Genomic DNA, 25,090 nt, shown 5'->3' with positions numbered 1-25,090 from the left:
CCGGGGGCGTGTGCTGGCAGCGGCGGCAGCTCGGGGCGGGAGGGCTAGGAGGTTGGTGGCGCGTGCTCCCGCCCCCCGCATCTCCTCCGGTGCCCCCTCCGGCGCCCCGCACCCCGAGGCCACCACCTTTCTGGTCTCAATGGGCGCGCCAGCCCTGCCAGCGGGTGCCTCCTGCATGTTGTGCAAAGTGAGTGTGTGCTCCCAGCACTTGCACGATGGCACCACTTCTGGGGAGTGCCATCATCATGCCAGCTACGGGCATGCTCCCCAACTTGGTGCAGGGCTAATTCTGGCCCAGTGCGGTGTGATGGTGTCACTTCAGGAAGTGACATCGTCGGGCCCTGCCGGGATTGCACCTGGTGCTCTCTTTCCCAACTTGCCTGCCAGTCGCAGGCGATCTCTGAGGGCTTGACACCTCCCACTGATTGCCAGTGATTGGCAGGCAACAGGACAAACTCCCGGGTGATTGCCCACTACTGGAGACCTCCTTGGATCCCTACCAGAGTCCTGCATATAAGAATAACTGTGCTTCTATACTGCTCTTCCAGACAGATTAGTGCCCCACTCAGAAGACTGAACAAGGTCAGTGTTGTTATTATCCCCACAATACAGTTGTCTGACCCAAGGCCACCCGCTGAGCTCATGGCAGTAATAATAATAATAACTGGGCATATACCCCTCTTCGAGAATGAATAGTGCCCCACTCAAAGCAGTGAACAAAGTCAGTGTTATTATTATCCCTGAAATGCAGCTGAGGAGCTGGGGCTGAGGGGAGTGGCTTACCCAAGGCCACCTGCTGAGCTCAGGGCAGTAGTGGGAGTCGAACTAGCAGAGTGTTGATTTGCAACCCAACCACTTATCTACCATTTGTTGGCCTATTCCTTTAAAAATATTCCTGGAACTCTGCAGGCCTCTCAAGCGTATAATCAGTTCATCATTACCTTTTGTTTTGACTTGCTTTGGTACACTTACCTTGAGAGAGCTCTTATAAGCTGATGGGGACGGAGGTCTCCCCAGGCACTCTTTCAGTTCTGCTGGCACTTGATACAGCTTCACAATTTTAATGGGCGCTGATGAGGCAGCTTTGGTTTCGTACCTGGTGTCAAACAGTTTCATGAGGGTGGCTTCGTCGATGTTATACTGTTCACCTCCCTAAAAATAGAAGCCAACCAGGCACTTTAAGGACGAATCCATTCTGAAGCTATCTGGGGAAGATCAGGAGCTAGCTGCAAACCACGTATTTGGGAAAGGAGGGAAGGAGGAGGAACAATTCCAGTTAATGTGAGGACAGATGTCAAGGTTGGGAAGTGTGCAGCAACCATTTTCCCTGTCCCTGTTTCTGAGGCAGCCATTTCTTCCCCTCACCTCCAGGAAGCTTGTTTTTATTTTTAAATAAAATTAAAGTGGCGTATAAAATACTAACAACATTTATTTTGACATTTCCTCTGTGGGTATCTATTGAGAAGAAAGACGGGCTATAAATGAAATAAATAAAAAAAAATAAAAATAATAAACGTATTTCAGTATGAGCTTCCGTGAGTCACAGCTCATGCCCTCAGATGCGTGGCGGGAAATCAAACTGGGAATTCTATTTAATAGGAAGATTGTAGGGAGGGGTGTGAATTCTTTCCTGAGTCTTCCAATTATAAAATTTCTGCGTAAATGAATAGAACAGGATAAACAGTTACTAACAGACAGGGGTCATATCATAGAAAAAGAACTGCAGGAACTCATTAGCATAACCCATTAGCACAACTCATTTGCATATGCCACACCCCTTGCCATCACCAGAAGTGTGTCGTTAGCCTGCCTGATTTGCATATGCCACACCCCCTGACATCACCTATCCGGGCTGTTTTAGACCCAATCCTGGCCGTTCAGGGGCGAAATTGGGCCCAAAATGGCAAAAAGGGACTGAAAATGGCCAAAAAGGGACCCAAAATAGTCAGGATTGGGCCGCTGCTGAGCGGGAGAGTGATCCACCACGCATCAGAGGCCCGATCCTGGCCATTTCGGGACCAATCCTGGCTGTTTTGGGCCTGATCCTGGCCATTTTGGGCCCAAACTGGGCCATTTCGACCCCAATCCAGGCCGAAACAGGCCCAAGATGGCCAAAAATCAGGTGGGCAGGGCCACTTGACATGTGACCTTTTGCAGATTTGCAGGGGGGAAAGCAGCCACCATGCGTCGTTCGTCAGAGACCACAGTGCAGACAAGAGAAGAAAATAATTTCCTTTAACTGAGAGACTGTCTTGGGACTGCAAACTTTGGGGGAGTTTATGCCATTTAGTTGGTGCATTTTTGTTGTGTGAGAATTGTAAAACATAAAAGCACTTGGCACTTTTTTGCTATAGAAGTCTCCGGATGGGGACTGGAGATCTCCCCAAATTGCAATTGATCTCTGGACTAAAGAGATCAGTTCCCCTGGGGGAAATGAATGCTTTAGAGGGTGAAGTGTATGTTACTAACCCTTCCCAAACCCTTGCCTCCCCAGTATCCACCACAAAATCTCCAGGAATTCCTCAACCCAAAGTTGGCAACCCTACTAGTCATAGACAGTCTATACAATCAGCTGAATTAAATGGTAACGCTTTTCCTTAACGGTATCATGTCAGGCCTGTAGGAGAGGTACTGCATGTTGAAACGTCTTCACACACAAAAAGCTCCAGTGCATAGAAATATAGTATGCAAGATCTTCCTCCCTGATGTGTTAGTTTTCTACAGGCAGGGAGGTTTGCCCTTAGGGGAAGCATTGAAGCACATACCTCCTCTATGTACAACCTGAACCAGCAATGGGGCAGGGGGCAGGAACTTACATAAATCACCCCTAACTTGAGGAGTAAATTCTTTTTTAAAATAATTGATGGTTTTGTTGTACAAAATTTATACTTTGCCTTTCTTCCAGCACAGAGCCACCAAGATGGCTAACCAGGGCCGAATCCACATTACCTTCGCGCGTCCCGGTGTTGCGCTAAATGTCCGCGAAACACCCGGAAGTATAGAGTCTTTCAAGCGCGATTTCAGAAATCGCGCTTGGAAGACGCTATACTTCCGGGTGTTTCGCGGACATTTAGCGCCGCGCGGAGGTAATGTGGATTCGGCCCAGATGAGCAGTCAGTCCTGAGTGAATCCTTCCACAAAGTCACCTCAAAGTAACTTCACCAGTTGCACCTCTGACCAGATTTTTCTGTCTCCAACATGTGATGTTCCAGAGGAAAAAGACTTTCCCCCCCAGTGGACGCAAATGTGATATTATAAAAGTACCACAAGCAGGGCTTTTTTTCAGGGGGAACGGGGGGAACGGAGTTCCGGAACCTCTTGAAAATGCTCACATGGCTGGTGGCCCCGCCCCCTGATCTCCAGACAGAGGGGAGTTCAGATTGTCCTCCAAGCGGCGCGGAGGGCAATCTAAACTCCCCTCTGTCTGGAGATCGGGGGTGGGGCCACCAGCCATGTGACCATTTTCTCTGAGGGCCACCCACTGAGTTCCACCACCTCTTTTCCCAGAAAAAAAGCCCTGATCACAAGATATCCTTTACAAACCTTAGGGGGTTCTTTCTTTTCACAGCTCTTACAAGGGGAGCTATTTCAGAACTGTGCACCTGTAATTACTTCAAGTGTTGCTTGCTTCACACATGCCAGCTTGGAATGATGGCATACCTTACAACTGTCAGGTTATCTCCTGTCACACTTTGCATGGCCAGATTGACTCTGTGAGGCCTGTTTGACTCTGTGTGACTCTGGGTCAAACCACACGAGACAAAATACACTTGAATTACACTCAAATACACTTGAATTATCCCTCTCATGTGGTGAGACCCTCTGATGTTAGAAGCTGTTCTCTGTCTGGAATGAGACAGCCAACTTATCTCTTGCTCAACCTGCGGTTTCTTTTTCACCTGAGAGAAGGCCTCATGGCCTTGGAGTTTCTCACACATCATTTCTGCTATGTCCTGCTGTTCATTTATTAAACTTAGGGCTAAGCTACAAGTGACGAATTACACTTGCCTGGCAAGGGAACAGACTCACATGTATTCCTCCCTGTTCACTTGTGCTCCACTTGCACTCCACTTGATCATGCGGAGAGCAAGTGAATGGCAAGTGAACAGGGAGGAATACACATGAGAGCCAAGCTACAAGTGACGCCTGACACAAGTTGGACACTTGTCAGCTTCACGCAAGTTTTGATGGGAAATGTAGGCGTCCTGGTCTTGCAGCTGTAATGGAAAGCCAAGTGAGTCTGTTCCCTTGCCAGGCAAGTGTAATTCGTCACTTGTAGCTTGGCTCACAGATGCTCAATCGACAAGCCACTTGAGGAAGATCTCTCTCGGTTCTATTTCCCATCCCAGCCACCAGAAGTGACAAATCTATGTCAGAGTTCACAACAGAAGTAGGCACTCCTTGTAGCCTGGAGTACACAATCCCACGCCTACCTTGTCACATGACAACAGGGAACTAAAAATAAGAAGCCTGACATTACAAAGAAGGCAGATTGTGGTTAGTGTGTCAGTGACACCCAAGACTTGCACAGCAGTGGAACAAGGGTCAAGCGAGGCAGAGATTCGAAGGGCCAAACTGATGAGCCAGGGGCAAGATGGGAATAAAAATAGATAGTGAGTTTAACCACTTCTCTAAATGCTGCATTAAGAAGCTGGAGAGAAAACTGGAAGTGGATAAAAGTGAGAGAGAAGCCCTAAAAAGTGACCAGGGCAGGGGAAAGTGGATGGAGAGAACCAAGAGGCCATTCTCCAGACTATTGAGCAGATGTCTGCAATGGTTTAGTTCACACATGCATGTGTTCCCACTGGATTGCTCAGTACTTGGTGCCCAGCAGGTGAAGGGGTGAACAGGCATCACTCAAAAGCATGGTGACTGAGATGGCATAAAATTACCAACCTCTGTGTGTGTGTGTGTTATGTGAGGTCAAGTCACCTCCGACCTATGGCGACCCTATAAATGAAAGAGCTCCAAAACGTCCTATCATTAACAGACTTGCTCAGATCCTGCAAACTGGAGGACATGGCTTCTTTTATTGAGTCCAGCCATCTTGTTTTGGGTCTTCCTCTTTTCCTACTGCCTTTCACTTTTCCTGTGGGTAGGATCTGGAATTCTCCCAGAATCTCAACTGATCTCCAGACTACAAAGATGCCCTTGAGGAAATGGCATCTCCAGAGGGAAGACTCTATGACATTACTCAACAGGAAGGCCCCAAAATTTCCACGATTTCCTGTGTTGGAGCTGGCAACCCTAGGAGGCGGTATGAACATTTTATCAGGAGAGGTCAATGTTGCCATCTCCAAGCTGTGAATGTACATGCATGAACCTACTCAGAGAAGGAGCAGAATTCGAGTCAGAATTGCTAGCTGAGGTACCAGCCAGGTGCCCAGCCTGCCAAGTTGCCCAGGTAGGGCCCAGAGGGATCACCCACAGTCACCCTTCAATCGTCCTTTTCCCCATTTCCCCACTACTTTTGTAGGGAAACATTACAGTTCCCAGAAGGATGGGGAGGGTGGAGGAGTAAGACTACCTTGCAAGAGGAGGGAAGGAATATTTGTCCCTGTAAGCGGGGTCAGAACTTGAATGGGCAACAACCAAGGGAAGCTCTGCAGAGCAAGGCACTGGCAAACCACTTGCTTTGACAGCCCCAGCAGGGGTTGCCATAAGTTGGTTGCAAGTCGACAGCACATACACACACATTAATTCCTGAGCAGTAACCAGGTCATATTGATACTGATCTAATAGTCAGTTAAAGCAAAGGGGACCCCTCATACCAGCCACAAAAAAAAGAATGCAACACAAGGGGAAAAAACACACTCAACCAACAATATACCAAAAAATAGATAATCTATTAGAAAATATCTCAAACAATACAATTATACAATGACTACGAACAAGAACTGGTAAAGAGTCCAGTAGCACCTTTAAGACTAACCAGGGCTTTTTTTCAGGTGGAACGTGGTGGAACAGAGTTCCGGCACCTCTTGAAAATGGTCACATGGCCGGTGGCCCCACCCCCTGATCTCCAGACAGAGGGGAGTTAGATTGCCCTCCATGCCGAGTAGCACGGAGGGCAATCTAAACTCCCCTCTGTCTGGAGATTAGGGGGCGGGGCCACCGGCCATGTGACCATTTTCAGCGAGGGAAATTTAAACTTTTAAAAACTCCCCCCCTTGTTCCAGCTGACCCAAAGTGACATCATTGTGCAGTCCTGGGAGCGTGTGTGAACTTTGCACACGTGCATTTGGTACCAGGGGCACTACCTCCTGCCAGGAGTTGCCCCCTGTGCTTGCAACCTACTGAGCTCTACCACCTCTTTTCCCAGAAAAAAAGCCCTGAGACTAACCAACTTTATTGTAGCATAAGCTTTCGAGAGCCACAGCTCTCTTCGTCAGATGCTGTGGCTCTCAAAAGCTTATGCTACAATAAAGTTGGTTAGTCTTAAAGGTGCTACTGGACTCTTTACTATTTTGCTACTACAGACTAACATGGCTAACTCCTCTGGATGTATAACAAGAAATGTAAATACATGAGATCACGCTACAATGCACCCTTGTAAGAAAGTGTAAACAATTGTGACCTGTGTAAAGAGGAATGTATTACCGTTTTCCCTCTTATTTTATGCCAAGCGTTTTGGTTGATTATTTTTGGTTTATTGGTGGTTGGGTGTGTTTTCCCCTCTTGAGTTGCACACTTTTTTTGTAGCTGATGTAAAAGTCACCATTCTCTGGCCAAAGGACTTCAGAGAGAAGCTCCATCACAGAATTCATCAGGAGGTTTGCCATCACCCCTCAAGGGCTTAACAAGGACCTGGTTGTTAGAGATGCTTAATAGCTTAGAAAACCAAGGAGGATACCAATTAATGCTATTGCGAATGTCTGTTCCCTGATTACATTTGAGTATTGCATAATTATATCCTCCACTTTGTTTCTTGAATGTCATGGCCCTTTGATCCTGTTGTTTCCATTTTATCTTTTACAGCCTCATGTGGATGAAAAGGACCCATTACGTGCATCGGACAAAGTACACTCTAGAATTCACACATTACAAATGAACAAGAGTCAGGTCCAGTAGCATCTTACAGACCAACTAGATTTCCAGGGTATGAGCTTTTGAGAGTCAGAAGGCCCTTTGTCAGAAACGAGGAGTAGAAAAGGGAAAGAATACTTATAATCCAGGTAGAGAGCGAGAGGAGTATTGGGGAGCTCTGACTCTCAAAAGCTCATACCCTGGTCTTGAAGGTGCTACTGGACCCAAATCTTGCTCTTCTACTACAGACCAACACAGCTCCCCATCTGAAACTACACACATGACAAAATCACTGTCCACTTGACCCAAGAGGCCACCTTGAGGCCAACAACAGGCCCCGGCCTCTTCCAGTGTTGGCAAAATAGAGGTTTCAGGGCAGCACAGAAAGTACATTTCTGAAGCCCAATTGAGATCCTTCTGTAGTGATAGGGGGCACAGAGCTCCTCACATTTTGCTGCCATTTTAGTAGGACCCAGCATCAACAGGACCTACCAATCAATGCATAGAAGCTCAACACGGTAAATGCCAACTGCAATCATTGGTGTCTGATTCAGACTCCAGCAGTTTAACAGCGTGGACCACACCTGAATGAATTCTGATGAGCAAGAAGAGAAGTACTAAAGTGCCTTTCAATTGTCGACAGAACTGCTGTGGGAGTTCTGTGCTCGGAACTTAATTCCCAACCACGAGCAGGCCTGATTCAGAATGCCAACCAACCACCCCAATATCCGGGCCTGAAACGGCTTAGGGGAACTCCAGGGGAAACTTACATGCAGCCCATTAGTACATGTAAGTTTCTCTCTCAGGGCAAACAGTGGCCACAGGGAGCCACTGTGACCATTGCAGGTTGGAAAACCAGCAGGAGGAAAGGTCTCCACCCCTTGTACCAGTGCACAACGGTCCCAATCCAATTGGGGCACAACCTTGCCAGACAATTAAGTTCTCAGCCCAGAACTCCCAAGGTACATCTCTCAACAGGAAGTGTGATGGATACAGGAGGGATATGAGGAGTTTGTAACGTGTCCTGAATAGTTTTCTTTCCCTATCCCATACGAGTGCCATTGCCTGATGCACAGAATACAAGAAAATGTTTTGTGATAGGCTTTCTCCCCAATCATCTCAGCTGATGTACCTGAGTAAAGTAACAGGGTGCGAAATATTCTGCATTTTAACAAAAGCAGTTAGAATCAAACGACACTAGCAGAATAACCAAGTGGCTGAATTGTAACATTTAAGAGATAGGTATATCTTAAAGGAAGGGTTGATTGCCTTCTTATGTCAAAACTCACTGGATTGTTGAGAGAAACTCTCTTAATTCCTCCTTATCCAGTTTCTCCCTGAAATCCAACAATCCTTTTCCTCTTTTTAGGAATTTGCGGTCAGTTTTGAACCAATGCCTTTTTGATCAAAGAGAAATTTGAAGAGAGGAGGGACAAAAAGGAAGGTTCTGCAAGATGTTAGAATTTCACTCTGTAGATGCTCAGAGGCAGGCAACGTCTTTCCAAGCCTTCCTATCATCCAGCTAGAGCACATCCCAGGGTGCAGAACATAAAACACCTGGAAGGACTGATGTTACAAAAGGGCACCTTGATTTCTCTTCAGAGAGAAATGAAAAATCTTGGCTCTTAAAATAGAATAATCTCTCCAGGTTGGGAGACAGGGGCACGAGAAATGGAAGGCTAAACTAAACATCTATCTCTCCAAGGTGCAAGGGAAGCACTGAAACTTGCCATCCTCGCCTGCAGTCCACAGTACTGTCTCCTAGGACCGCACCATGCGATAGGTCTGCATGCGAAGAACATCCCTTGCAGATGTGATACTTGCAAGGAGCCAGAAACAGTGGGGACGATGGAAGCTAAGCTCTCCCAGCATCCTTTGCAGTACACACAGGTGCTTTTCTGCATATGTAGGTAATCCCAACCTAGCCAAAGCACGCGACTTTGATGGTTTTGCCATACCATACGGTCAGCCGATATCTGCAATCTCCTGTCCGAAGTCTCCCAGCTTACCATAGTATTGACCCAGTCACAGAAGTCCTTGGTGATTTGCTTTACATTCTCGTCCAAGGGAGGAACATAGCCTATTCTGTCTGCCTCTTCTCTGGCAGCCACCTCTTTTTTACTAAGCCACATGTAAGGATTCTTGTATTTGGGCTTCCAGAACCTGCAATACATAATCATCAAATATCTATGACTCTTTCTGACGCTTATGATGGACGATGCCTCCAGGTTTCATGTCATCAGTGTAGGCTGATATGATGAATCTCTTTGTTATGTGCTCTGGGCATATTAGTTAGCTAATGCTGCAAAGTTGCACAGTCAGGAAAACATGGTATCACGTGTGGCAAAACACTTTTGAACCCTGTATATTGCAACAGATAACACTTGTTTCACATTCACCTGCACTTTTGTAGTAGCAGAAGAAAAACAGAAACCTGATCTAAAATGACACTATTCCCTGTAACAATTGGTCAGCTAATCTGACTGCATGTGAATGGGAGTATCGGCATGCCTCCTGCAAGCTTGCACAGGGGAGCTCTGCAGAACCATCTCGCCTCTTGCAAGACCACAAGGAGAGAGAGAGCAAAGGCACAGAAGAAGAAGGCATCAAAGAGCAGCTTCTAGCTCAAAGAGAAGCTTCTGGTTCTAGAGAAATGGGGAAAATAGTGCCCCCCCAGTGCCCGGGCATGCTGAGTCATCTCTTTTCCAATAATATGGACTAGAAAGATCTGACCTTAGTATGGTGTCAGACCGTATCAGGCCGTATCATATGCCTTGCTCTTTCCACTCTGCAGTTCATGTTGTCTAACTGATCATCTGACAGTTCTGTATTTGGTCACAGATCAGTGCTGGCAATCAGGATGAATCCCCACCTAACACCCTCCCTAACTCTATGCCCAGCACCTGCTGTCACTGTTCTGAGTTCTGATCCTACAACAGGGTTGTCACTCAACCTTTAGCCCCTACAGTCTTCAAATCTCCTGTCTGGGCACTCTCTTTCCTTATTCCATATCCTGACAGTGTTTTGCCATCTTCTGGGCACGGAGCACAGGTCACTGGGGTTGAGGGTGGGGAGGTAGTTGTGGATGCCTCCCTGAAAATGGAGGCACAGGTCACAGTGGTTGTCAGGTCCTCTTTTTTCCATCTGCGGCAGACCAGGCAACTTGTCCCTTACCTGTCAACCCATGACTTAACTACAGTGATCCAAGCAATGGTCATCTCTAGGCTAGATCACTGTAACTCGTTCTATGTGGGGCTGCCCTTGAGCCCGACCCAGAGATTACAGCTGGTACAAAATGCAGTGGCGCGTCTTATTACGAGAGTGCCAAATAAGGCGCATATAACACCATTCTTATGTGAGCTGCATTGGTTGCCAGTGGAGTACTGGATCAGATTCAAGGTTCTGGTATTGACCTATAAGGCCCTGTGCAGACTGGGACCAGCGTATCTATGGGACCGTCTCTCCTCGTATATTCCCCAGAAGACACTCCGATCAGGGGACAAACACCTGTTGGTGGTCCCTGGCCCCAAGGAGGCCTGCCTAGCCTTGACTAGAGCCAGGGCCTTTTCGGTCCTGGCTCCCACCTGGTGGAACGCTCTGTCTGCTGAAATCAGGGCCCGGCAGGACCTACTGTCTTTTTGCCAGGCCTGCAAGACAAAGTTGTTCCATCAGGCATATGGCTAAGGCTGGGCCTCCTCCGGCCTGGGAAAAAAAAGGGGGGTGTATAAATCTTAACCCTCTCTGTGAAGGCTGTCCACCATCCTGTTTTAAATGTGTTGTTTTTAATATGTTGTTATCCGCCCTGAGCCCACTCGCGGGGAGGGTGGAATATAAATTTGAAATAAATAATAAAAATAAATAGATTTCCTGTGTTGTGCTGGGGGTTGGACTAGATGACCCTGGAGGTAACTTCCAACACTATGAGTCTATGGTTGAGCATGTGGTAGAGTGTACCATCAAGCCATAGTTGATTTATGGAGGCCCCTGATGGGGTTTTCATGGCAAGAGACTAACAGTGGTGTTTTGCCATTACCTGTTCTGCTACTGTGGTCTTCCTTGGAGGTCTCCCATCCAATTACTAACCATGCCATCTTCAATCTTATTTGGCAGATATAATAAGATCCCATACATAGATAGACAAGTGGAAGGAGAAATGGCAGAAGTGTGGTAGACATGGCCAATGTTCCCTCTAAGCTTTGCAGTGTTGTGAGCTAAAAATCTACTTTGTGAGCCGAAACAACAACTTTCATTAGTTTTGAGTGCACCTCCTTTAAAAAAAAATTACAATCAAATTGTTTTGATTACAATCAAAACAATTTAACAATAAAAGCCATTAGGTGAAAGGTCCACAAAAATCAGAGTATACTTCTGTATAAAAATGGATATGTCCATGCTGACTACAAAGGGGTAGTTGTATTAGTCTATTGCTGCAAAATAAAGCAGACACACAATGGCACCTTAAAGACTAGCACGTTTATTTCAAGATGAGCTTTTGTGAGTCAGTGCTTACTTCTTCAGCCTCCTTCTGAACCAAGGCCAAGTGAAATGACGCCTTCACCATGGTGGCGGCTGAGGCGCTACCTCCTCTCCTCCGCTCTCTGGGGCTGAGGTGATCCTAGCGATTTCAGGCTGCATGGGTCAGGCCAGACCCGATCACTCAGCTCTGCTCTGTTCCCCAGCTAGAGAGCCAGCAGTGGCTGGAGGCGCTCTCTGGCACCACCCTGGGGGCCAAACCAGCCACAGCCAGGAAGGGAGGAGAGAAGTGGGATGAGGCTCCATCCCTGCTCCATCCCTATAGGGGCCAACTGCAGATGCTGGCTGAGTGGGAGGGCGGGGCCGCCTGAGGGTTAGTATCTGTGAGCTACAACTGAGAAGCTGTGAGCAGAGGAGTCAGAATCTGTGAGCGATTGCTCACGTGCTCACATTAGCGGGAACACTGGACATGGCTTTTTTTCAGCTGGAACGCGGTGGAAAGGAGTTCTGGCACCTCTTGAAAATGGTCACATGGCTGGTGGCCCCACCCCCTGATCTCGACAGAGGGGAGTTTAGCTTGCCCTCTGCACCGCTTCAGCGGAGGGCAATCTAAACTCCCCTCTGTCTGGAGATCAGGGGGCAGGGCCGCTAGCCATGTGACCATTTTCGCCAAGGGCAATTTAAACTTTAAAAAACTCCTCCCTTGTTCCAGCTGACCCAAAGTGACATCCTTGTGCAGTGTGGGAGCGTGTGCGCACTTTGCGCACAAGCATGTGGTACCAGGGGCACTACCTCCCGCCAAGAGTTGCCCCCTGTGCTGGCAACTCACTGAGTTCCACCACCTCTTTCCCCAGAAAAAAAGCCCTGGTGGTAGACTTGACATGGCCTGCACTGACATCAGTGTAGGAAGCAGCTGTTCCTTCCAGCTACGGGCTGGCCTACATCTGGACTCGATCCATCTCTGTAGGCCTCCATTAATCAGCTCTATTTATCTGTCTTATTTCTCAAATTACAGAGAACATGCAAGGCTGTGCAGTGAGTGGACTGACTATAATCAAGGCTATTTAAATGATGGTTTAAATCACCGAAGATTCCCCCCCGCCCCACATTTCCACTCTTGTTTAGATACTTCCTAGATAAATCCCATACTGATTTGTTGCTATAAACCATTAAAAACATAATTTTCTCTGTTTCATGGAACCCAGGAGATCGGTTTAGGAAAGCGGCCTCGATCGCTTATCGCAGCACTCACTCGGTAGCAGAGCTATGCCTCATTCCAGGTTTTAATCCGTGTGATTGAACCTGATATTGAAAGGTTGGCAAAGTCGTTTTGGGTTGGGGACGGTTTTGTAAAATTCTGCTCCGGTGCATCTCTGGGTCAAGTAGCTTCACAACATCGCAAAAAAGCTGAAAGTAAAACAAACACCACATCTGAAATCCACATCTGAAATGCCACGTCTGTGCCAATAGATCCCTCCCACAGCAACATCCCATATCTTCTACTACAAGGGTACATCGGGTCAATCGCATCTTTCATTAAAGAAATTTTTTTTAAAATGGCACGATGAATTTTACCAAAGATCACGCATAACAAGGCCAGTGTGATATGATGGCCAACGTGGTATAGCGGCTAAGCTGTCAGACTAGGATCTGGGAAACTCAGGTTCAAATCCCCACTAAAGCTTGTGCTTTAGCCTACCTGGTAGGGTTGTTGTGAGGGTAAACTGGTGGGTGGGTGCAAGAAGTTTGCTCAAGGACTGGGCCAGTCACACTCTCTCAGCCTTACCTGCCTCACAGGGTTGTTGTTGTGAGGATAAAATGGAAAAGGGGAGAATAATGCATAACATCTAGAGCTCCTTGGAGGGAGAGAGAGATAAATATATAATAAATAAATACCCCCCTCCATTTTGCCTTTCAATAATGTGTGTGTGCTAGATTCAGAGATCCAACTCTTTTTCTTCATGCATACTCTGTTTTTCTCTCCAACAAGAACCCAAAGTGGCTTACATTGTTCTCCTCTCTGCCATTTTTATCCTTACAACATCCCTGTTAGGTAGGTTAGGCTGAGACTGCATGACTGGCTCAAGATCACCCAGTGAGCTTCCATGGCAGAGGGGGGATTTGAACCCAGATTTCCCAGACCCTAGTCTAATACTATACCACACCGGCTGACACTGCTTTACATCAGGAATCTTGGTCTTTACTGAGGGCACAGCAGCCAAGATCACCTTTGCCACCAAGCCATTCCTTCTTCCCTCCCCTTCCCACTCTGTCTCTCCTACTTAGGACCCCAAAATGTAAGTGGAAGCATTGACTCAAAGAGTTAATCTATTAAGAAACCCACCTTCTCTATGTGTTGGTGCAAACCCCACCCCCCCAAACCCATTGTTAATCTGTTAGAACCCAATCTGTTAGAAGAATTACCTCTGGCCAAAGGGGCAATAAAATACTGTGTATCAGTCCTTTTCACTGGAGACGGACCCAGTGCCTTCAGCATGCAAAGGAAAGGCCTTCTTACCCCATCTGTCTCTCGTTGTCCACAAACACTTTAAAATCTGGGCAGCTGCTTAAGGCAGGACAACTCAGGCCAAAGCTAGATGTTAAGATGTATTGTCGAAGGCTTTCACGGCCGGAGAACGATGGCTGTTGTGGGTTTTCCGGGCTGTATTGCCGTGGACCACGGCAATACAGCCCGGAAAACCCACAACAGCCTAGATGTGAAGGTTTTCAAAGAGCCAACTCGAGTTCCCTGCAGCAGCTTTTGGGAGTAGCTGTTAAAAATAAAGGAGGCCCTAAATGGACTCAGAATGCCTCAGGAGGGGGGGAGCGGCTCCTCCCTCCCCCCAAGCCGTTTCCCATGTCAAAATAGTAGGGGAGGGAGGTTTTTTTCTGTTTTTTTGCTCCATGTGGAGTTTTCTATCCACGTGGAACAGTAAAGATGGGGGGGTCCACCTGTGCTATTGTGACAGGGGGAAATGGCTTGAGGGGGAACCCCCCCTTCCCCCCTCCACCCGTGGAAGCATTCGGAGGTTGTTTGAGCCCTCTTTTTTAACAGCCATTTACTTTTTAACTGCTGCATGGCTGCGAAAACCTGAGAGCCAAACTACAAGTGATGCCTGACACAGGTTGGATGCTTGTCAGCTTCCCTCAAGTTTTGATGGGAAATGTAGGCGTCCTGGTCTTGCAGCTTGGCTGTCTGACTGCTGTCCAATGGACTTTTCAAGTGTCACTTGCCCATCCGCCAAGCTGCCCACATTTCCCATCAAAACTTGAGGGACGCTGACAAGTGTCCAACCTGTGTCAGACCTAACTCTTTAAAAACCTGCAGGTCTAGCTTGGCCCTCAGGGAGCTCCCATACTGCTGAAAGATTTGACATTCCACAATGCTTGCCTAGAGCTTTTCAGGTGGGTAGCCATGTTGATCTGCAGTTGAAGAGCAAGATTTAGGTCCAGGAGCACTTTAGAGATCAACTAGATTTACAGTGCAATCCTATGCTGAGTTACTCCAGTCTAAGCCCAGGGCTTAGACTAGAGCTAACTCTACATACAATTTCACCATTAGTTGATCTCTAAAGTGCTTCTGGACCCAAATCTTGCTCTTCCCTAGACCTGTTAACTCTCCTGCTATTCTCAGATCTGACTATTCTCACTTCCCGCTCACTTTGAAATCTTTCTGGTTAGCTTCATTTCAGTAAGATTTTCCTGAAATGTTGTTAACTACACTGGCTGAGAACTGGCCTTTTTATCAAAGTAAACAATTTTGTATCACAGCCGGACTCTAGCTAATATTTTAATTAATTAATTTAAAACATTTTTTATGACTCCTTTCCATCCAAATATGGTCCTCCAAGTTTTTTGCAATGCAACGTAGTTATTTGCTATCAAACTCACCCGAACGGTTATTATTCATTTTTAACTATTTCTTTTACTGAATGAAATACAGGCAGGCAAAAATAAATAGCCCCATGCAAGAGAAAAACAGCTTTTTTGACATAGCTCCTTTGTGACCTAATTGCCTCACAAACAGATGAGCAGAGCTAATAGACTTTTGTTTTTGCTCTAGCCAGCTCACCTATTGGACTTTAATAAACCAGGCCAGATCTGAGACACTAGATTATTCAGATCTAAAGTCTTGCAGGCAAACATTGCAAAAGTTTAGCTTCAAATGTACATTTTTAAATTTTAAAACATTAGATGTCCTCTGCCAACCTTGCTTGCAAGACCTTAGATCCAGCACATCAGATGGACAGCAAACAATTTAAAACTAGATGTACAGAGTACGTTTTTGCTTCTATAGCCTGCATGTAAAGAAGAACGGTTTGAATGGAAAGACTTACAATGTCCACTCTTGAGAGAAGGGAGCTCTGACTTACAAAAGGTCATGCCCTGAAAATCTTATTATTCTCTAAGGTGCCACTCAAATCCTGCTATTCTATTGCAGACCAACATGGCTACCCACCTAAAAAAGACTACTATGGCTCTCTTGGCTATACTTTGGGTCCAATAGTTAGGATGCAGAATGGGAAATTCAGGACCAAGCAGAAGAAACTCATCCCCCGCCCCCCCACACACACATTTTTATAGGTATTCTTGAATGTATTGGGGCAGTGATTTGGGTTGTTTGTTTTTACCTCTGGTGGCACGCTTTCCTCCAAATGAGGGTAAAGCGCCAACGGGTGTTCTGCCAAGCAGCGCTCAGTCTGTGCAATATATTCCTTCTTGGCTTTCTGAGATGTGCTGAGCTTGGAAAAACTGATGTCGCTTTTGGTCCGTAGTTCCCAGGGCTTACATGGTACAATCTGTGAAGGATCCGGTTTTTTGTAACGTAGAATGATGGGGACGGGACCCTTATTGCCACGGATGATGATGTTGTCAGCAGGTGGACAGCAGCCATTCCTGAAGTCATCCAAGCCACTTTTCAAAAATCTCCACCGCTGGCTATTGAGGGCATCTGAATACCTCTCTTTTTTACAGCTGTATTCTTGAAAACACTTAGAAGGCAGTCTCGCCTTATACCTGAAAGCAAACACTTACAGTTAGTACTTGAAATAAGGGCTTTAAACTATCCAAGAAGTCAGCTTTGCCCATAGCAGTCTGTTATCGTTAATAAAACTAAAGTCACATGTTGTTAAATGCATTCTTAAATGACTTATAAGTAACAGTCTTTTATGATGGGGGCGGTATTACAGGGGAAACAAGATATAACCAGCTATCTATGGACGTTTGGGTTTCAGTCTGACCTGTCTCTATAGCAAAATATGGCAGGTAACGGATGATTAATATGTACATGTGTGCTGTCAAGTCACAACTGACTTATGGTAACCTCATCTAGGGTTTGTAAGGCAGGAGGTGAACAGGGGAGTTTTGCCATTGCCTTCCTCTAGCCTTGCAAATCCTAGTCTCCCATCCAATTACTGACCCTGATTATCTTCCATGATCTGATGAGATTGGGCTATACCATACTGAACTACTACCCTAGTGGTTGATTAATAAGGGCCCATAATTAACATGGGGAGGGGAGGAGGCATGGTATAGTCTGATCTCGTCAGATCTCAGGGCCAAGCTACACATGACGAATGACACTTGAACAGCAAGTGTATTTCTCCCTGTTCACTTGCCCTCCACTCAATCCACTTGCCGTTCAAGTGTCATTCGTCATGTGTAGCTTGGCCCTCAGACACTAAGCAGGGTCAGTACTTGGGTGGGAAACCACCAAGGAAGACTCTACAGAAGGACTGGAAAACCACCTCTGCATCTGCCTTGCCTTGGAAGCCCCTTGCTAGGGTTCCTATAAGTCTACTCTGACTTGAGAGCACACACACATAATTAATGAGGAAGTCTTTTCCCTATAGCATTAAGTTCTGCTTGCCCTGCCTCTTCAGATAACATTCTGCCACCACTCCTTCCCTGTGCTATTTTTTGCTTTTGCTCAGGAGTTACCACAAACCACTTCCTTTGTCACCATTGTGTCAACTCGTCCGGCTCATGACTTAATAAAACTTACATCCAACTGTCCTCAAAAGATTTTAGGAGGCACTACGAGGCTGTTTATTTGCTAGGGATTTTATTGGGGTTGAGCGGCATGCACATTCCTTGGGTAGTGTTAATGGGGGTTTATTTTAGACTTGCAATCTGCCCCCGGGCCACAATGAAAAAGCAGAGTATAAATGTTTTACTAAATAAATAAAGTACATAGTTGATTTTTTTGTGTGTGTAATCAGTGACTCTGATTACGAGGAAAGTTCCTTTTTTTTCTCACACGATTGATTAGGATGTGGAATTCACTACCGGAGATGTAGTGATGGCCATAGGCATACACCGCTTTAAAAGGGGATTAGACAGATGCCTGGAGGACGTGTCTATCAGTGGTTACCAAACATAGAGAATAAAGGGAACTTCCATATTCCGAGGCAGTCAACCCCAGAATACCAGTGCCAGGACACAACATAAGGGGAAGGCCTTGGCCTCAATGCCCTGTGGTTGGCTCTTGAGGTTGGCCACAGGATGCTGGACTTGATAGACCACTGGTCCAATCCAGCAGGGGTCTTCTTCTGTTTTCTTTCTTTCTCCTCAGTGGTGTACTCACTCACCATGGCGCAGGGCTCATTTTGACAAGCGCAAGATCGGAATATCTCCTGATAGTATTAATGAGACAAAGGTCTCTATAGCTCCTCCTGGTGAGACAGGCAGAATGAGGGACAGCTGAATGCTTTCCAGCTTGCAGCAACTGGTTCAAGTCAGCCATTCATTCGTCCTCACACTGGGGACCTTCCGGTTGCTAGGAGACTGTGGCCAAGCCATGGCAACAGTTGGATGGAGGAAATGCTACACAGGCTTTTGGCCTACTCTCTCTGGACTAGAAATGAATGACTCTTCCCATTTATTTATTTTTTGCTCCAAAGTTAGATGTTGAATTCTCACTGGGTATCATTTATTTATTTAGATAGTAATTTCTCACTTTTCTCCCCAACGGGCCCCCAAAGCGATACTGTGCTGTGCTGTGAATATGATTTACAGCTGTGTATACTTTACATATAAACCAAACGAATATACATTAGGAAACATTTTCAATGAAATCCTAAGAACATTTCCTTGGGAGTAAACCCTTTTGCATAGACCTGAATAGGATTCTGTTCACAGGTGGCATTTAACGCCAAGAAAACTTTCACTTATAACCAAAACAAACTCCCCACTTTGTTGGAAGGAGTGCGGTGAAATAGGAACGTTCAAACATTGCTGGTGGGGATGCCCTAAGATAGAATCTTTTTGGAATGAAATTTTAGATTATATTAAAGAAATAACAGGCTATGAAATTCCTTTAGACCCGAAGATCATTTTTTTAAATTTATGGGATACAATTGAAATCCCACAAATCAGAAAAGACCTCATTGGCAATCTCTTGGTTGTGGCAAAGAACTTGCTGTCTTTATATTGGAAATCCAAAATAATCCCCACAAAAGATAAATGGTTAGAAAAAATTTGGGATCACTATGTACAAGAAAAAATATATGATAAAATATATCAAACTGAACATTACCCAAGGGAAACTGATTTTATGGCAAAATGGCAACCATTTATTGAATTTATTTCTATCACAGATCAGCATCCTCCCAAACATTTACTTTTTGTTACTCAAGATTGAAGTATTAGCTTCCAAAGATCGAGTTATATGAACCTTAACAAAGCTGACTTATTGACTATTATCTGTTATCCTTGTTTCTTGTTCAAAGCTATAACCAATCGTGATTAAGTATTCCTGTACATAATTGTATATAGTTAACTATTACTTTGTTGTTCTTTGTTAACTCTGTTCACTGATTTTAAAATGTTAATAAAAATATTTTAAAAAAAATAAAATAAAGAAGCCAAGAAAAAAACACGATTCTGAGTAGACTTAGGGCCAAACTACAAGTGATGCCTGACACTAGTTGGACACTTGTCAGCTTCCCTCGAGTTTTGATGGGAAATGTAGGTGATCTGGTCTTGCAGCTTGGCTCTCCGACTGCTGCCCAATGAACTTTTCAACTGTCACTTGTCCAACATTCTGCCAAGCTGCCTACATTTCCCATCAAAACTTGAGGGAAGCTGACAAGTTTCCAACTAGTGTCAGGCATCACTTGTAGTTTGGCCCTTAATCTCGGTACAACCATAAAGCTCACTGGCTTACTAGCCATGTTCAATGCCAGACTTAGTCTAGGAACAGTTCACAGATGGATTCAATGCCAGACTTAGTCTAGGAACAGTTCACAGATCATACTCTCTCTCTCTCTCTCTCTCTCTCTCTCTCTCTCTCTCTCTCTCTCTCTCTCAGAGCCAAACTACAAGTGACGCCTGACACAGGTTGGACACTTGTCAGCTTCCCTCACATTTTGATGGGAAATGTAGGCATCCTGGTCTTGCAGCTTGGCTCTCCGACTTTTCAACTGTCACTTGTCCAACATTCCGCCAAGCTGCCTACATTTCCCATCAAAACTTGAGGGAAGCTGACAAGTGTCCAACTAGTGTCAGGCATCACTTGTAGTTTAGCCCTCAGTTAGGATTGTTCCCTTAGCTGTCTGAGAGTGCAGTTCTAAGAAGAGGGACTCCAGTATAAACCCATTAATTTCAACGGGCTTAGACTGGAGTAATTCTTCTCAGGATTGCACTGTGAATCTGAAAAGCTCTCATGGGATCCAACAGTATTGTTTTTTTGTTTTGTTTTTCATTTTAAATCCCAAGTAACTTTTTCTGATCTGGCCTGCCGATGAGGTTCAGTCGATAGTCCTTTTTCAGAGCTAATAAAGCACAAGAGAAAAAAACGTGGACTTTCTGGAAACTGTTCAGAGAATTTGTCAGGCTCCTTCAAAAACTCTTTCAAAGTCAGAAAATCCAACCATTTTATCAGCACTTATGATCCTTTAAGGGACTCCATTCATATACAAGGATTAGAAAGTAGGACCAGCCAAGATTTGAGTGGAAATGTGATCTTTTAATGCATCTGTTTTGGAAAATTTAACCCCCAAGAGAGAATTACTTTCACAAATGGCCTTTCTCCATCATAATGCTTCTCCTCTTATGTCAATCCAGCAAAGCTTAATTTAAGGTAGCTCAGTAACATATTTTGCTCAGACCTGGGGTTTGTGAAATAGAATGTCAATTCATTTGCTTTTGCTGACATTTTCCTAGACACAACTGTCCTATTGTAATGAGATAGCTTCATAGTTTAATTTGACTCATAGCTCAGGCCCAGGATTTTTTTTCTGGAAAATGGGAGGAAATAATAATGAAAGAGGAGCCTTTGAGCAAGTGCAGAAAAGTATGCCTCACCACTGAGTAACCACCAACAAACTTCTACAGATCTGGTTCAATACTAACACTTGCAGAGATTCTTCAGTTGAGAGAGAAGACACTCTGTAGTTCTCAAACTTTTGTATCTTATGTCCCACTATGATAGAAACAAAAAGCCCACTTTTTCCAAAAGGAGATTTTTATGCATTCTGTTATTAATACTAGTAGGCAAAAAGGTTGCAGATGGATAATCCATGACACCTAGGGTTGGCAGGAGAAGATTTGGCACACTTGCAGGTGGACATAGGTAGTGATGGTCAGTGAATTCTTAATAATTGTTATGAGAACTCTGTATCTCACCTGGACTCCTTGTCTCACAAGTGGTATGTATACCATCAGTTGAGAATCACTGCTCACTGTGTACTATTGGTTGAGAACCACCAGCTGAAAATCACAGAACAGAGATAGTAAAGAGTCCAGTAGCACCTTAAAGACTAACCAACTTTATTGTAGCATAAGCTTTTGAGAACCACAGCTCTCTTCGTCAGATGCATGGAGGGTATGAAGAAACTGGCCATATACATATAGGTTGTGAGGGGAGAGGGGAGTAGATGCAAATCAGTTGCAAAAGTCACGAAAGAGGTGAAGTGCACAAGCCAGGCTGGGTGTGACTCCCTCCCTTCCATAGCTGAATCTGAATAGAATGCCTGAAAGGAAGTTACTTCTGATAATGAGATAACCATTCATAGTCTCTATTCAATCCAAGTATGACTGAGTCAAATTTACCTATGAATTCCAATTCAGCAACTTCCCATTGGATTTTGTTTTTGAAATGTTTCTGTTGAACTATGGTGACCTTTAAGTCCTTGATGGAATGTCCTGGTAGACTGAAGTGTTCTCCCACTGGTTTCTGGATGTTGCCATTTTTAATGTCAGATCTGTGTACATGGAAGGTAGAAAGACGTGTAGGGAGCAATGCTGCTGTCTGAAAATGAAGAGATATCCATAGGATTCGAATGGTGGCTTTATGCACTGACAGAGTGCAGGACTGTAAAGGTAAATGAAAACAATTGTTTTTCAAGTAACCATTTCTGAAATGGCACGGCAACACAAAGTGGAATATACTTGTTGCCTTTAAAACATGTATTGGGAAAATTAATAAAAGCTATTTATCCTTCATATGAAATGGGTTGCCAGCCTCCTAGAATTACAGATAAGGTTTGCCAGGCTTAGGCACAAGGGTCATGCGTCTGCTATTGACAACATCACTGACATCACTATGTAATTTCTTGGTAAAATCTGGAAGCGACAAAGGGTAACTCTAAGAATTACCTGAAACTCTATTGTAAAACCATAAAATTTCTGGCAATTCCTAGAGCTACTTTATTGTCAATTCCAGGTTTTATCTGAAAGTGACATAACAACATCAGTGACTTCACGGTTTTTATTTTTTACCTGCCACTGCTCAAAGTGCCAGCAGGCAACATGGCTTGCCAGCAGGAATCCCCTTGCCTTAGCACAATGCCTGGCAAGCTTATCTCCAGATGATAGAGACCAGATCCCCTAGAGAAAATGGCAGCTTCAGAGGATGGACTCTATGGCATCACATCCCTGCTGAGTGCCCTCCCCCAGTTCTGCCCCAAAATACCCAGGAATTTCCCAACCTGGAGTTGGCAAGCCACTATATGACCCTACTTGAATGTTCAAAGTGCTTCACATCGTCTCAGTAGTTCCTCCAACAACCACATCAAATTGGACCCTAAATTCGCAACAGCAACAAGAGCTACATGGGAAGAATCATCTCCACACGGAAGCAGCCCCTGTAAAATATCTGATATTGCAGATCGTTGTGGAAAATGGCTTACACAAGTCTACCTAATTAGCTTTTTATTAAACTTAAATTTTAACCCAGGACTTCCTAGCTTACAGGCTTACTCTCTATGGTGCAGTATGTATGCTCCATAGCACACCAGAGAAGTGTTTCCACAAGAGGGAAATTAGGAGAAGATAATAATAACTGCACTTAGTGCCCCACTTAGAGCGCCGAATAAAATCAGTGTTATTAGTATCCCCTCAGGATAGCTGGGGAGCTGGGGCTGAGTGGAGTCACTGACCCAGGGCCACCTACTCAGAAGTGGGAATATGGGAATCAAACCAGCAGAGTGCTGATTTTCAGCCCAGTCAATAAACAATATGCTACAGCAACTGCCAGCTTGAAACAGCTATGTTTGGTTTTTTCTCTCTCTCATTGCAGGGATTTGTAGTCTGACAATAGCTGAGGACGTGAGTCGAAGAGTAAGAGCCTAAGGGCTCTTGGCTCTTATCGCATAGATCTCAGCCCAGGGTTTGGACCTAGGATTCCAGCCTCCAGATCAGGGGCCCTAGGCTTTCAGGTATTTCAGGCCTCCTCCAGCACTTTAATCTTTCACCCCACTACAGCTGACAGCCTGACCCTGGTACAGTAGGTACTAGACTGCAGTACATAGCCCTATATCCTTTTCGAGGGTCTCCTGAAGAATTCTATTCACAATTGTTAAAATATTTTTATTGTGCAAGTAGAACTCTTCAGGAAAGAACATTTTGGAGGTATAATTGTTCAATACTGTAATACTTTGAAGTGAATAACATTTTTATTATTTATTAAAAATAATTTATGGATAATTGTTTTAATATAAGAGACAATTTGTTTCACTTCAATAAGGAAGCAGTTAATTATCTTATTAACAGAGGTTATATAAGAGAATCAGCAAAAAAAAAATTGATGGACCCCTTGTCCCTGCGGGGGCCCCTAAGCTTCGGCCTAGTCAGCCTTATGAATAATACGGCCCTGCTCCAGGTGGAGACTGGAGATTTCCCAAAATTACAACTCACCTCCAGGCTACAGAGATCAGTTCCCCTGGAGAAAATGGCTGCTTTGGAGGGTGGGCTCTATGGTGGTGTACCCAACTGAGGTCCCTCCCTCCCCAGTCCCAACTCCCAAATCTCCAGGAATTTCCCAAACCTGGAGTTGCCAACCGTACCTTGGCCAGATGGCTTAACTTGTTGGGCGCTAACCCGGGATGCTTCAATCTGCTTTTTTGGTTTTTGTTTGGTTTTTATATACTGTGTTTGTAAATTTGTTTAAGGTATATGTTTTGTAAGCCACTTTGGGTCCCTGTTGGGGAGAAAAGTGGGATAAAAATATACCAAGTAAATAAATAGAAGAGTTCATTAGAAAATCACCTATTGCTGAAACGGCCTTCTGGACAGTTGCATCAGTGCAAGGGGATAAAAAACAACAACACCCAGGATGGATAATTATGTGAAGGCAAAATGGCTGGTGAGAGAGCACCATTTGGGATAGGGTTGACAGCCTCCAGGTAGTGGCTGGAGATCTCCCAGAATTCCAACTGGTCTCCAGGCCACAGAGATCAGTTCACCTGGAGAAAATGGCTACTTTGGGGATGGACTCTATGGAATTATGCCATGCCAAGGTCCTTTCCCTCTCCAAACCCCACTTTCTTCAGGTTTCTCTTTAAAAAGGTTTCTCTTCAGGTTTCTCTTAAAAGCACCCTTTAGATCTCCAGGAATTTCCCAACTTGGAGCTGGCAACCCTAATCTGGAATCATGACGTGGGCTAGTTCGAGGTTATTCAGTTCGGCACGGTTCAAATGTTATGGTCCTAAAATCCAGATCCAAGAGCACCAGAATACTTTAGGTGGGTAGCCATGTTGGTTTTGCACTAGAACAGCAGGATGTGGGTCCAGTGGCACCTCAGAAACCAACAAGATTTGCAGAGCGTAAGCTTTCGAGAGTCAAAGCACTCTTCATGTCTGAAGGAAGGAGTTTTGAATCTCCGAAGTTTACACTCTGAAAATCTTGTTGGTCTCTAAGGTGCCGCTGGACCCAAATCCTGGTGAACAACAGAGGTGGACTGACAGAGGCTCTCTGACATTTCCCCCAGAATCATCTGTTGTTTAGTGCTTCAGGCCTTATGTGAGCATGCCCTGTCATAGAGAGAATGGAAAGGTTGTGTACTGTCAATTCACCTCAGATGTCGGCTCTTCCCTCACAGCCAGAAGACATTTGCAACACTCTCCCATTCTGATAAACATGCCATCAAATTCCGGCTGGCAGAGTTTTCTTGCCACCTTTCCAGGACTGGAGGGAAACAGAGACACAGACAGAGTTTTCACACAAAGACATCTGAGATTACCCAGTCAGGCACTGGAGAAAACTGTGTGGCTTTTGAAAGTGCCACAAACACTGCAGGAGTCACAGTTGCCCAACAGAAACTTTCCCAGTTAGTTAAAGGACCCATCTACCCTTGCTAGCATTACCAGCC

At 45.1% G+C, this 25,090-nt stretch overlaps 1 protein-coding gene across 1 annotated transcript in view; it reads right to left on the bottom strand.

Annotated features, from left to right (window-relative positions):
- LOC129336953 (protein FAM47E-like) overlaps positions 1-18,106 on the bottom strand; it is a 55,975-nt gene extending 37,869 nt beyond the window's left edge. The window contains exons 1-5 of the mRNA XM_054990385.1: positions 18,090-18,106; positions 16,131-16,515; positions 12,752-12,906; positions 9,036-9,189; positions 973-1,152 (exon numbers count right to left, since the gene is read on the bottom strand). Of these exons, the coding sequence (XP_054846360.1) occupies positions 973-1,152; positions 9,036-9,189; positions 12,752-12,906; positions 16,131-16,515; positions 18,090-18,106 (891 nt within the window). The remainder of the gene's footprint in view (positions 1-972; positions 1,153-9,035; positions 9,190-12,751; positions 12,907-16,130; positions 16,516-18,089) is intronic.
- Between the last annotated feature and the right edge of the window lie 6,984 nt (positions 18,107-25,090).

The sequence above is a fragment of the Eublepharis macularius genome, chromosome 10, assembly GCF_028583425.1.
Source record: "Eublepharis macularius isolate TG4126 chromosome 10, MPM_Emac_v1.0, whole genome shotgun sequence".
NCBI classification, from domain to species: Eukaryota; Metazoa; Chordata; class Lepidosauria; order Squamata; family Eublepharidae; genus Eublepharis; species Eublepharis macularius.
The sequence above is the reverse complement of the archived record's forward strand: the minus strand, read 5'-3'. Positions and strand labels throughout refer to the sequence as shown.